The following is a 12,733-nucleotide window of genomic DNA, read 5'->3' as shown; positions in this document are numbered from 1 at the left end:
TATCTGATGAACACTTAATGCTGGTGATTTGCTAATTCTCTGGCATTACCTTAGGTGCAGGCCACATGAGCAAATTCCCTAAGATTCTAGAAGCACAAGAAAGGCTTAAGTAATGATTCCTTTTATCAGGCTGTTACTATGAAAATATGATTCAACGACAATCTTCCGATGAAAATATTGTGATGCAATGGGCGAAACTTGTTTGCCAGGACATTCATTTAAATGTTTATGAGAGATTCAGAGCATCATGTATTATATCCCTTAGTTGTTGATAACTTGTCCAGTTAATCTCAGAGTGAGTTACTTATTTTCATACTTTAAAAAGCTTTTTTTAATTAATCTTGAAGGCCAACTTATATGGGCATGCCAAAAAACATCCCTTTGCTTTGAGATGTGTTTTTTTTTGTTCCTCATTTGGCTCTTTAATTTTAGTGAGAGTAATTGGAAAATTCAATTGTTTACTGCAATTAAAATGAATGTTCTTTTAAAGATTTCTTTTAAAGTTCTTTTCAACTTTTTCACCCTTTTCAGTTGTCTTCAAAGTTGAGAATTTTTACTGTCAGAAATTGTTGAGCAGGGTGTTGTATTAAAATGGGCATTTTCATACTGGAAACGTAATTTGGATAGCAACAGTTGAAAATTTTATATGACATTAGAGGTAGTAGTTATTATGAGTATTAACTATGATTCCACTCTTTACCTTCATGCTTCAATTACTACTGTGGAAAATAGTATCAATTGCCTACAATAAAATTGCCCATATGTATCTTAGTGATTTTGTTCATTATTTCATCTATGCAGTTTTTAGAATAATTTTTACTCTTTTGCATGCAGTTTTGTGAATTTTTCAAATTATATGAAGTCAGTCTCTGTTGTGTACTTTTCAACATAATTACTTTCAGTAGAGGTAATATCTCACAAATAGATTCAGATCACAAGAATTTACCTCTTGTTAGGTCAAATACTGGCATGTCAATCAATGCTTAACATCAGACCAAAGTGTTCTTTTGACACAAAAAGTAACATATTACATTGCTTATTAGTTTTTATTTCCAAACATGATGTGCTCCAGCGGCACTGTTTGTGCAGCTTGATTTTTGGAAAATAGTATAATTTCTTTCCAGTGGTCTCATTAAGACCAGTTGAATTGAATTATCTCTAAACATGCATTCCTACTTAAAATTTGGTGAATGTAAAATATTTGGCTGTCTTTATACGACTATGTTTTTGTAAAGTAATATTTCTGTATAAAATTAAGGTAAGGTATTAATAAAATTGAAAAATATCACTCCAGACTTCCCCAGTCTCGGAAAAATGGGCTTGGAAAACCTGGAAAAGTCAGGGAATATTAGCCTTTCAGGTGAGTCTGAGTTTAAGGTTTTGAGGGCCAAATAAGTGTTCTCTATTTTGAATCAGTTACTGTCTTTTTTGTCTTTGGTCTACTCGTTCACTCAAGCACCTATCTATTTATTTGTTTGCAATGTTTCTACATGTGGTGTATAATTTTGGCTTTGCTCTCATATATTTATTTTTCAAGTTGCTGGATTCATTCACCTAAAGCTGACCAGACTTTTCTCTTTTGTGTCTAAGTCCTTTGGTTGCAAGATTTGCATATATACATGTATATTTGCTACTGAATGGTGTGACTTTGGTGTGGGAATTTTCATCATACGGAATGTGCTGTTTTTACTTTAGTTTGCTTGCCTGCTCTAGTTGCAGTTGACTTCCTCACTTTATCCCATATGCTGTCTTGTATGTTTGAAAGGCGTTGCCATTCACCAGATGTGCCATCACTTGTGGTTGTTGCTTAATGTAGAAGATATTTCATGAAAATAAAAATAATGAGTACCAAGAATTGGGGAAGAATTACCTGCTCCTTTGATGCATATTGTCATAGATATGCTTTATAATAAAAAGCTTCAGTTTAAAGTGCAATGAATGGAGAGAGTAAATTTTGTTCCCTCTCCAGCCTAAGGTGTTTAGTGGAGTGTGTTTTTCTGAGAATATTAATCAGGAAGCGCATGGAGTGAAGTGGAAGGTTCACATATGTAAACACTATTGACAGAATGCTGGATAGTAAAGCAAACAATGAGCATTACAAGGATTTCATTTTTATAGTCCATCCAGGGATGAGAAGGGTAAACACTAGAAATGATATAATAAAATGTACTGTATTTTATCCAAAAATGGTCACTGTAATGGCTATCTGTGGCCAGTGTGGTCATGCAAACTGAGTGGAATGTTATGCTTTTGTTCTTCCAGTAGGTGTGCTTTTGTTTAATCACTTAAAAGTAGCATCACAGCGGTCGATCTACCCATTGTTACAGGTTGTTTCACTTCAATAAAGATTAATGTTACTTTGAAAAGGTTCTAATAAAGAAACATATTGACAATCAAGTAGGAGTTGGAAATGCTGCTAGAATATGGATGTGACGAGAGGAGACCTTCCTGTCTGAGATATCATGCTTAAAGTTTTTCAGTTTTAGATCTTTTTATACGAGGGTCATCCGGAAAGTAGTACCCGTTCGTGAAATAAAGACACAAAAGTAAATATTAACAAACATAAAAAATTTTATTTGAAAGAGGATACTTTAAACTACTTCTCAACATAATCTCCAAGCAAATTAAGGCATTTGTCATAACGTGTGACAAGTTTCTGTATTCCTGCTGCATAGTCCTTCGCCGCCAGCTCATTGAGATACGCGAGGGACCCATCTTGCACAAATTTTTGCATAATGCAGATGGTGTTTAACAATTTCATGAACAATTGTTCGAGAAACATTGGGAAAATGCTCACAGATGTCATCAATTGTGACGCGCCGATCGTTCCTCACGAATTCGTCAACTGAGCTCACCAGTTGGTCTGTAATGACAGACGGTCTCTCCGAACGCTCATCGTCGTGTGTGTTCCCCCTCCCCATGTTGAAGTTGCGACACCACCGCCGAACAGACGACTCGTCCATTACATTGTCTCCATACACCTCCTTTATTTGGCGATGAATATCACATGGGCGAACGTTTCTTGCATTGAGGAATTTAATCACTGCCCTCACTTCACAACTGGCGGCGTTCTCAATTTTTTTAAACATTGTAAACAATCACAGAAACAACACAGGCAATGCTAGCGTCACGCAACTTGGCTCAGAGAAGGCAGACAAGCCACTGAAGCTATCTGACCTCGTCCAGCGGCTACTCGCGTCGTCAGCACTTCATGCGGCACGAACGGGTACTACTTTCCGGATGACTCTCGTATTTACATTAATTGTGCCTGATTGGGAAAACAATGATTATTTTTATTATTTATTTTATTATAATTCTATGAGATATTTCATCCATTAAACATGGTTATGTAATTTTTTTAATGGTTACTCCTTCCTCAGCCTAAGTAATGAATAATCCTTAATTTGGTATATTTTTTGCTGGTTACCTTAAAAAAATGTAAATCTGGAGTTTAAATGTTATAATGATTGTGGTAGTAGATAAATTAGCCTGCCTTTTTTACCCATAAGCAATTCATGTTGGTAGACTTGGGATGTCTCCTAAATTTAGAGCATGCATGCAATACGGTTTGTGTGTTAGGGGTTTCAGGGTCCCCCCCTCTATTTGGCCTCATCCTCTCCTCGGACTGCCACTGTGCTCCACATGTTTGTCTCCCGATGGAGGTAATGCCCAAGTTGGTATGTACCTTTGTATCCCTTTGTCTTTTTTTCAGTCCCTTTGTTTTAGAAAGACTTCATTAAGTCCCTTCATTCTGTCATGTGCTACATCCCACTTTAAATAGCAAACCGCCCGAGCTTGTGTCAGCTTACTGGGAATAGGCAAGGGAGTTTCTTGGGCACCAAACTTTAGCCTCTCAAAGTCGAAAGTCAATGTAGAACATTTGTTTCTCACTGTATGATTTTAGTAATATGTACCAGAGATCCAATGATATTGTGAAAATAACATGATGTTAACTCTATACTTAATGTATATGGTACAGTAGGCTCATGCTGAATGATTTATTAGGTATTGTCTGTATTTATTGAGTTATAAATCACTTGTGGTAACTATCTGCTAGGGGGATTCCTTATGAAGGCTTCCACAGTGTACAGATAATGAAGATCTTTGTCTTCTGGGATTAACTCCACGTTAGCCAGTATTCCTGGGACAACAGTTTCGCCGGTGTTGAAGTCTGTGTCTTCTGGTCAAAAGTGATTAATGCTGGTTTTTTCCATCTTTCATGCCTCTGCACAGGTGCTCTCTGATTGGCCAGTTAATTGACAAATCAGAGATCACCTGAGAAGATGGTTAATTAATTCACTACTCAGATAGCACCTGAGCAGAGGTATTGAAGACCGACAAAACCAGCATCAATCAATTCTGGCCTGAAGACTTAGACTGTAAGGCCGGCAAAACTTGTGCCAGAAATACAAACCAAGACAGAGTTAATCACCAAGAATTAGATCTTCAATGTCTGCAAGGAGAAGTTAGTATGAAAATATCTTAATTTCTTATAGCCATTAACATGTGATCTATAGTCACCTGAACCTTAAACTTGCTAGCAAACTCCCAGCCAACACACCACATATTTGACCCAAAGTTGCCTCAGGCTTACAAGTATCAATCCCACCAATTAGGCACTGGTTACTGGCAGACTGGCCTTTTGCTGTGGCTGATATATTCTTTAACTGCATTATTACTCATAGCTGATTGCTTAGCATACATTATATTGGCACTGGTTATTGCACTGACCCTGTTATGTGTATGAATGTGTTTTTTATTGATGACTGAAAGTTTAGCATTTATTGAATACACAAATGAAGGCTATTGTTAATTATTATTGGCTCTGAATTGTAAATCCACAATTTAAATCAATCATTTTTGTATATTCTGTTATTTAGAGATTCAAAATATACTGAATTAATGTATAACCTGCAGAACGGGTCAAGAAATTTAGGCAAGCCAAGTGGAATACGGAAGTTTTGATGAGAAATTAATGGAAATTTAAGAAATTCTGGAGTAGCATAGGAAAAGGCTTACAGGATATCATGTAGAAATACAAAAAAAACATGATGGGCAATTCCAGTAAAATTCATGTATTAATAATGAGTTTGAGTATGCTTAAAAATTACCTATAATACTCGAAATCACCACATATAAGGTAGCTGTTAGTATTTTTGTGAATTCACTTGTCCATAAATGAAATGTCTGTATTTGGACATTCGAAACACTATATAATTCTACAAATGTGCACGAGTCCAAGTATATGTAGATTGTTTTTCCAGAGTTTCAGCCTTGAAGGGGTTATGTGATAATTGAGGATTTATTTCATCAATCAATCATCAGCCTAAGGGCTGAAAGTTACCTTGGTGATTCTCATTCAGTGATTTTCAGATTGTATTGGTGGTATGGGAGAGAACTGATCAGGGAAAGTGAAAGGGTAGTTGTGAGTAAATATTCTGGATATTGCTAGATAGTAATTCCTTTTTTTGGAGGACTCCCGTCAAGTTATAATCATACATGTGTGAATTTATTTACTAATAAATAGCGCCAAGAATTTCTGGGCAGTGAAATTCTTAAATTTCTTCATACAAAAAAGCTAATTTCTGGATAGAAAAATGGAAAATCCCCACTTATTCTGTTTGATGGAAAATTTTTCAATTGTTAAGAGTACAGTGGAACCTCATAATACTATGAACAAGAACCATTCTGCCTTCTTATTTGTAAAGAATAATACTTTTTTAGTGGAACAACTTTTTACATATTTATACATTAATGTAAAATAAGATAATGCATTCCATAGCAAAAAAAAAATATATACAAAGTTTATTCAAAGAAAATTATGTTCAAAATTGTTAAGGAACGTGGATCTCATTCACCTTTTCATCTCTTGTGAATGAAGCAACCGTAAATGCAAACTCTATTTGTAAAAGCAAAAAAGAATCAAAATAAATTGTTAATTTTTTATGATAAACACCTAATTTTTTTTGCTAAAAAGCTGTCTAGAGACATTTGCTTCAAAATTTAATAAAAATGTGAATGGAAATGATCTTTAAATAAATTTATGGCATGCATCGGCACTGCCTTAATTAGGGCGATGCCTCGTTCACACAATGGCATGATGTGAAAGTTTCCCGTGACCTCTACATCTCATTTAGGCTGCTGTTTTGGACTTTTTACACTTCTTGAAGGCTCGTGGAGTTTGTGAATGGTAAACAAGCTGGGGTTCGATTTGCAAATTGTCCTTTGCATTTGTGCAAAATGGCCGTGGTTGACGGTCTTTTATTGCCTTGAGGTCGGGCTCTTCTACTGCCATGAGCACAAGCATACAAGGTTTGCTTCGGCATCTTCTTCCCGAAGAGAACCGTCTCATCACAATTAAAAACATTTAATGGCAAGTAACCCTCAGAATCTACCAGATTTTTGAAGTCACCGGTGTAGTTCTCGGCTGCCTTTGATTCAGAGTTTGCTGATTCACCAATGCCGTGGGTGATGGTTCTTCTTGTTAACTTCTCGAACCACGCTTGGCCCCCCTTGTATAATCATTCAGCCATTAATGATCCTGAAATCTTATTAATGAGGTCGGCGAATTATACTTTCCCCTTCTCACGAATTATATTCTCATTAATGGTGTCACATTGCCATTGCTTTTCAATAATGCATATGAGAAGCAACCTTTCAATATCGTTGAGAATACGTAACCATTGCGTAAATACTCTTTGTCACCCTGTTTGAAGCATCTATTTCCTTAAGTCTTGTCGTGTTCTTGTAGAGAAGGTCAATTGTTGATCTGTGTACGAGATCAGCCATGCTCACATCTTGTTCCCGATTTTCAATGATTTTACTTTTAATTTATACTTTTATTTTTTGTTTTTATTCTATTATGGCTTTCTTTGTACAAATTTTTCTTCTGGGTCAATTTGAAAACTTTGCCCAAAAAAATCATTAATTATATGTTGGAACACAAGTTTGAAAAAAATGTTTGATCACTAGCAATGGAAAGATGCTAGCGGAACAAGTGCTAGAGATGAACTGCAGGAGCAGGCATGCAATGAATACAGGAATTGCCCCTTTCCTCATCACTCTTCGCCTGAAAAGTCGCTCGTTAAGTGAGTTGTTTTCGGAACTAATATGTTTGCTCATATGAGTATTAATCTCTGTATGAAATTCTGTATGAAATGCTCGTTATGCGAGGTTCCACTGTATATTATTCTGTGAATGTGCATTATTATAGTGAGCACATATCTTATGTTTTTTGGTTGCATTAGTTAGAATGTTTTACATCATACAATTAAAGCCAATGTTGCTTTCAATCACTAGACGAGATTTGTTTGCAATAGAGCATGCAGACCCTGGCAAGAACCAAAAATAATGTAGAACCAACTTCATTGATACCAGTGCCATATGCAGAGTGATAAGGTATAATTCATGAGAATACCCAAAGTCGAAGCATTCAGGAAAATAATCAGATAAAAGATGTTAGGTTTTTCCAGGCAGAAAACAGAAATGAAAATCTAGAAAATTAGTGAGGACCATGTTCGAGGTTTGTTGAATTGTAGCACATCAGATTTCTAAGCTCCACTTCTGAATCAGCAATCCCTAAGTCCATGTAGAGCACCTGTCAACACAGTTGGCGCTGTACTTTGTGCAGCAGGTGCTGGGTGAATTCTCACTTCATAGCATTGAAGTTATAACTTAGAAGTGCATTGAAATAAGAGAAACAGAGGGGTGAAAAGAGCACTTTGACTTCACTCGTATGAGAATCAGATTGCACCCTTGTTAAATCTGAATTTAAATTTGAGCAAATAAATTGGGTTATGAACAAAACTAAATTTTTTGCAAAAATTCTGAAAATTAGAAATTTTACCGAATTTACCACAAAAACCATCGAAGTTGCATATTTCACATTTATAAAAAAATTTCTCGTAATTTTGTGTGTTGCAAAAATTTCATGAACCAACTCAGAGAGCACATTAGATTATGTGATGTCCATTTCAGGTCAGAAGTGAAATTCTGTTGCAAATTAATCACTTAAATAGGCTTTTGGCACGTAGCCTATGCCTCAACAGAGCACCAATATTATAATTGAAGTATCCTCATTCCCTATCTTTTCACAGTGAAATGGTAGTTTATCAGTGAAATCACTAGTGTGTCAGGCTGATGTATATTCTCTTTGAGTGATAAATTTTTTCAATTAAAATTTATCAATTCATGAAAATTTTGTAAGCTTTCAGTCGAGCGTAAACATGTGCACATAATCTTTGTTAAACAATGCCATCAGCTTCCCAAATTCATCCATTAAAAGTAATTCTTCCATAGCAGTCGGTAAGCAACTGGTTACTCTGTCTTCTCAATTCACTCTCTGATAACCTTTCTTGTTTTCCTCTGTGTGGTATTCTATTTCCTGTCATCTGACTTAATTCCCCTCGGTAAGGGGAGTAGGCCATTTCAGTCTTACACTACCCTCATTATTTGTATGTGGCTCACTTAATGTTTATAGAATGACTAATCAAGTCATATGCTTTTCTCGGATGCCTTCATTCATCTGCCAAAAACCACCAGCCTATGCCTTTAGATGGATTTTCCATCAAGTACTCCTTCATCTCCTTCTGTTTTTCCAGGATGACATCTCAGACCTTCCCACGAAGCGTTGCTGGGTGCATCCATTCTTCCTCCTTAACAAGGTCTGTTCAAAGCCTTTGTAAGGCTCGTTCACATTGCATTAAAGCATTAGAATTAGAATGGAGATTTTAAACATTAAAGGAATCATTACTTAATACGTACATTAATAGCTGCATCACAGTGCATTCATTATAAACAACAGAAAAGGCAAATGCTCTTTTGCCCGGTTGAGAAATAGAATGATGAGGAGATTGAATTCCATTCATCTTTCCTAACATGCCTCGAATTGGATATTTTATTTCGATAAAGTAAGAGTGAATGATATGGATAAGAATTGATATTTGAATATAAGTTCATGATTAAATATCCTTAAAAACAGAAAAACCATGGTTTTTATGTCCTTTGTTAGATGTTGAAATGTCTTCTTTGAAATCGGTCCTCAAATTAAGACTAAGTTCAAGTGTGATTAACTGTCAGGCAAGAGGGTATTTCCTGATTGATCGACTTGTTTGCTCCTGAAGCTTTGATGAAGCTGTGGAAAATCCAATATTTTATGTTGAAACATAAAGTGTAAATCTCAAGTTGATGTGAACGGGCCTTATCTCCCCCCACCCTTTCCTGCGCAATGTGAGTGAGATAACTGATAATGAATCGAGTAACAAATAACATTTTTCCTACCCATGTCACTCTTTTGTTAGTACTCCCTTAATTATGAATCCATTTTTTCAATTACAAATTATTACACTTGTTGTGACTCGGATCATGTAGTTCTGCATGGTATTTGGTCACACAAAGTTCAAAGAAAAAAACTTAACAATTTTTCTCAAATAAACTTCGATGTACACATATATATATATATATATATATATATATATATATATATTCATTTCCCTAATTTTAGGTGCCATGACTTATCTTTGGCATATTTTTTTGGTCAGTGCCATGTTTTTACTCTGACAGTTATAAATGTGTTCTCACAGGCTCATAAAATATATTTTTAATGTGGTTCATTGTTGAAGTGATGATGGCTCTTTCTGAGGCCTATGAATGTACCTCCAATTACAAGTTTCACTCTCATTAGGTAAAATAGGTCCATATTATGAAAGCGATCCATATGTTGTATTATTTACGTCAATTGGTCTCCCTTATCTTTGAAGACCTGAATCATTTCTTTTAGAGGTCTTAACACTCCAGCAAGGCAACCATTTTCTATGCCTGATGTGGGGAAAAACACTTTATAGAGATATTTCTCCATCTACTTGGCTTGTGCTTGAAGGTTGAAGTTACACTCGTGTACCCCCAGTCCATAAGAAGCAGGTAAATTTTAGAGCGCATTTTGGAGTAAAAAATCATCTTATGAGCTGGGAAAGATGATATATATAAGTGATAAAGATTGTTCTGGATCTACTTTTCCCTGGCAGTTCATTGTAGGCTGACCTATTACTCATTTTTTTTTCACTGTCTTATTATTAGTAATGTTGTCTTGTTATTGCTTCTCATTTTCTTTCTCTTAGATTGGAAATTCATGAATAAAATATGGATGAGAAGAAGGTCTACATGAGTTAGATTGATGTGAACTTTATTCGTTGCTGTCTTTTTTTCCTACAATATACATGTGATTAGATTATTATTATTAGTGATAGTAGTTTACCAATCAAGATAAGGTTTTCATGGACCCAGAGACTATGCTTGGTTACCCTTTAAATCCCGACCTAAATATACAAATAATCTGAAACCATAGGCATCGAGATAACATTCTCTAACTCTAAAAACCTTCCTACAACTCCCATCATTCTGTCTAGCATGTGTAATCTTTTCGTCCCTCTACTCTGCCTAGTTCTTCCCCCCTCTTGACTTAATGACAGTCTATTGCGCACTCATATCCCGTGCCCTCCATCCACTTTCCATGCCTCATTCAAATCTCTCTCTGCACATATATCTCTTCCCATGCCATGCCTAGAACTTGTGTACATTCTTCTCTTTCTGTTTTATTTTTTACATTCCTCTCCATATTAACATCTCTCCTAATCTATGCTTATCATTTTACCATAGTATCCATGTTTTAGAGCAATACAAGATGCACTCCATGCACAAGTTATCCTAATTTCTTTCTTTAAATCTGTATATTATGGTCCTTGTTCTGATATCCTTACTCTTTGTGATAGCTCCTTTACCTAATGCATTTCTTCTTTTAATATCATCCCTGCTTGTCTAATTTTTATGTACATCTTCAATTATAAAGTGTTATCTATGGTCTATTTTATGCCCTCCAGCTTTAATGACGGAATTATCCTTAATATTTCTTGAGAATTCCATTAGCTCTGTTTTCCTGTTCATTAATTCACATATTATATCTATCAAACCGATTCTGTAATCCATCCATTACTGCGAACCTTGATTAACTTACTCAATGAAACTGGATCACCATATCTTTACACTGTAATGAGTTTCTCATGTTCTAGTATTCCTACATCCAGCATTTTCCTTGCCCCTCTTTCCATAGTAGTGTTTTTAACATTACACCATCATTGTAAATAGCCACCCCTCTGGGGTCCGAAGTCTTAGGAGCTGCCTCACGAAGGAGGAGATGCTAAATGTATACCTTGCTTTTGGTTCATGCATTTTGATCCATCATCCAGACTTGAGTAACCCTGCCTGTAGTATTATCATTTCTCATACCTGTACTGCCCTAAGAGTCACCAGAATACATAAATCCTTCCATCAAATCAAACCTCATGGGGAAACACTATACATTGGTCATTTAACTAGTCCTTAGGAAACTATAGAATGTTATTTAGGGTAAATTTTATTTTATTTTTCAACTTAATCTCCTGTTAGCTCAATACACTTTTCCCAGTATGTCTCCAACTTTTCTAAGCCATCCAAAAAGTAAGATTTCAGAAGATCCTCAAAATAGGCATATGTGTTGACGATGACCTCATTCCATGTGCATTTTTTACCACTAAGCCATTTTTTCAAGTTAAGAAGTAAGAAAAAGTCACTGGGGTTCAAATAAGGTGAACATGGTGGATGTTGTGATAGTTATTTGAAATATAATTCCATGATTTTCACCATTGAAACTGCATGGTGGTGCACTGTCTTGATGGAAGACAATTTTTTTCTTTGGCAAATAAGGATATTTTTTTCTTGATTTCTTTGCTCAACCAGTGCAATAACAATGCATAAACTCTCCATTAATTGTCTGCTCTTTTTGCAAGTAATCACTGTATGCATGTCGATGTGTCTGCATGCTTCCCAAAAACTCATTGGCCATCACTTTATCAGCCAGCCGATTTCATTGTCTCTGGCTTAAGAAAAATACTGTTTCGACTGTTCCTTTGTCTCTGGAGTGTAATAGTGTGACCAAGCATTGTCCACTGTTATGTATAAATACAGAAACACATCAGGATTGCAATGGGAATGCATCAAACCAGCCTTTGAATTGACCTCATGATTGAGTTAATTTTCTACTGAGAGGAAAGTAGGCACCCTTCTCCCCCAGATTTGTTTCACACCCACTTTTCCATGCAAAATTGAAAACTGTACTTTTTCATATGCCTATGACCTCAAGTATTTCACAAACTTTGATTTGTGGATCCCTCAAAACCCTACGGTGGATTTTGTCAATCATTTTGGGGGAAGTGACCTCCACTGGGCATCCCAAAAGGATGTTCATCATGTGTGATTGGGCAGTCACTTCTAAACTCTTTTGCCCAATTGTCAACAGACACAAATACAGGAGCAGATGTGCCATGACCCTTAGCCAAATCAGCTTTGATCTCTATCTTTGTTCACCCTTTTGAATGGAAGTTTTTAATTACTGCAGGAAACTAATTTTTTCCAATTTTCTAAATAAGCAAAATTTTTTTTGCTTCACTTGGTGTTAGATACAGCTGAAATTTGAACAGCAGTCTAGTGAGAGGTGATGCTTGCTAAAAGAAAACCTTTTCTGATAGCGCCTTCTCTTGGATTTAACAAGGAGTCATTGAATAACCTTTAGTGCAGTTAAGTTTGGGAAAAATTGTAATAAAACATCCTTGTATAATTATTATAATTTGTTCCATGATCTTTCTAATGAAGTGAAGCACTTGTTTTTGAAACAATTTTCCCCATATAATTGATTTCAAAATAC

General features: G+C 35.7%; 1 protein-coding gene across 4 annotated transcripts in view; it reads left to right on the top strand.

Moving 5' to 3' along the window:
* LOC139696128 (zinc finger protein 497-like) overlaps positions 1–12,733 on the top strand; it is a 116,703-nt gene that overhangs the window by 56,733 nt on the left and 47,237 nt on the right. For 3 of the 4 annotated variants that reach the window (XM_071594731.1, XM_071594750.1, XM_071594726.1), the window contains exon 9: positions 1,295–1,360. The exons of the other annotated variant lie outside the window; for it this stretch is intronic. In XM_071594731.1, the coding sequence (XP_071450832.1) occupies positions 1,295–1,360 (66 nt within the window). The remainder of the gene's footprint in view (positions 1–1,294; positions 1,361–12,733) is intronic. 4 annotated transcript variants of the gene reach the window in all.

This window comes from Hetaerina americana, unplaced genomic scaffold, assembly GCF_022747635.1.
Source record: "Hetaerina americana unplaced genomic scaffold, ioHetAmer1.1.p SCAF_1, whole genome shotgun sequence".
NCBI classification, from domain to species: domain Eukaryota; kingdom Metazoa; phylum Arthropoda; class Insecta; order Odonata; family Calopterygidae; genus Hetaerina; species Hetaerina americana.
The sequence above is the reverse complement of the archived record's forward strand: the minus strand, read 5'-3'. Positions and strand labels throughout refer to the sequence as shown.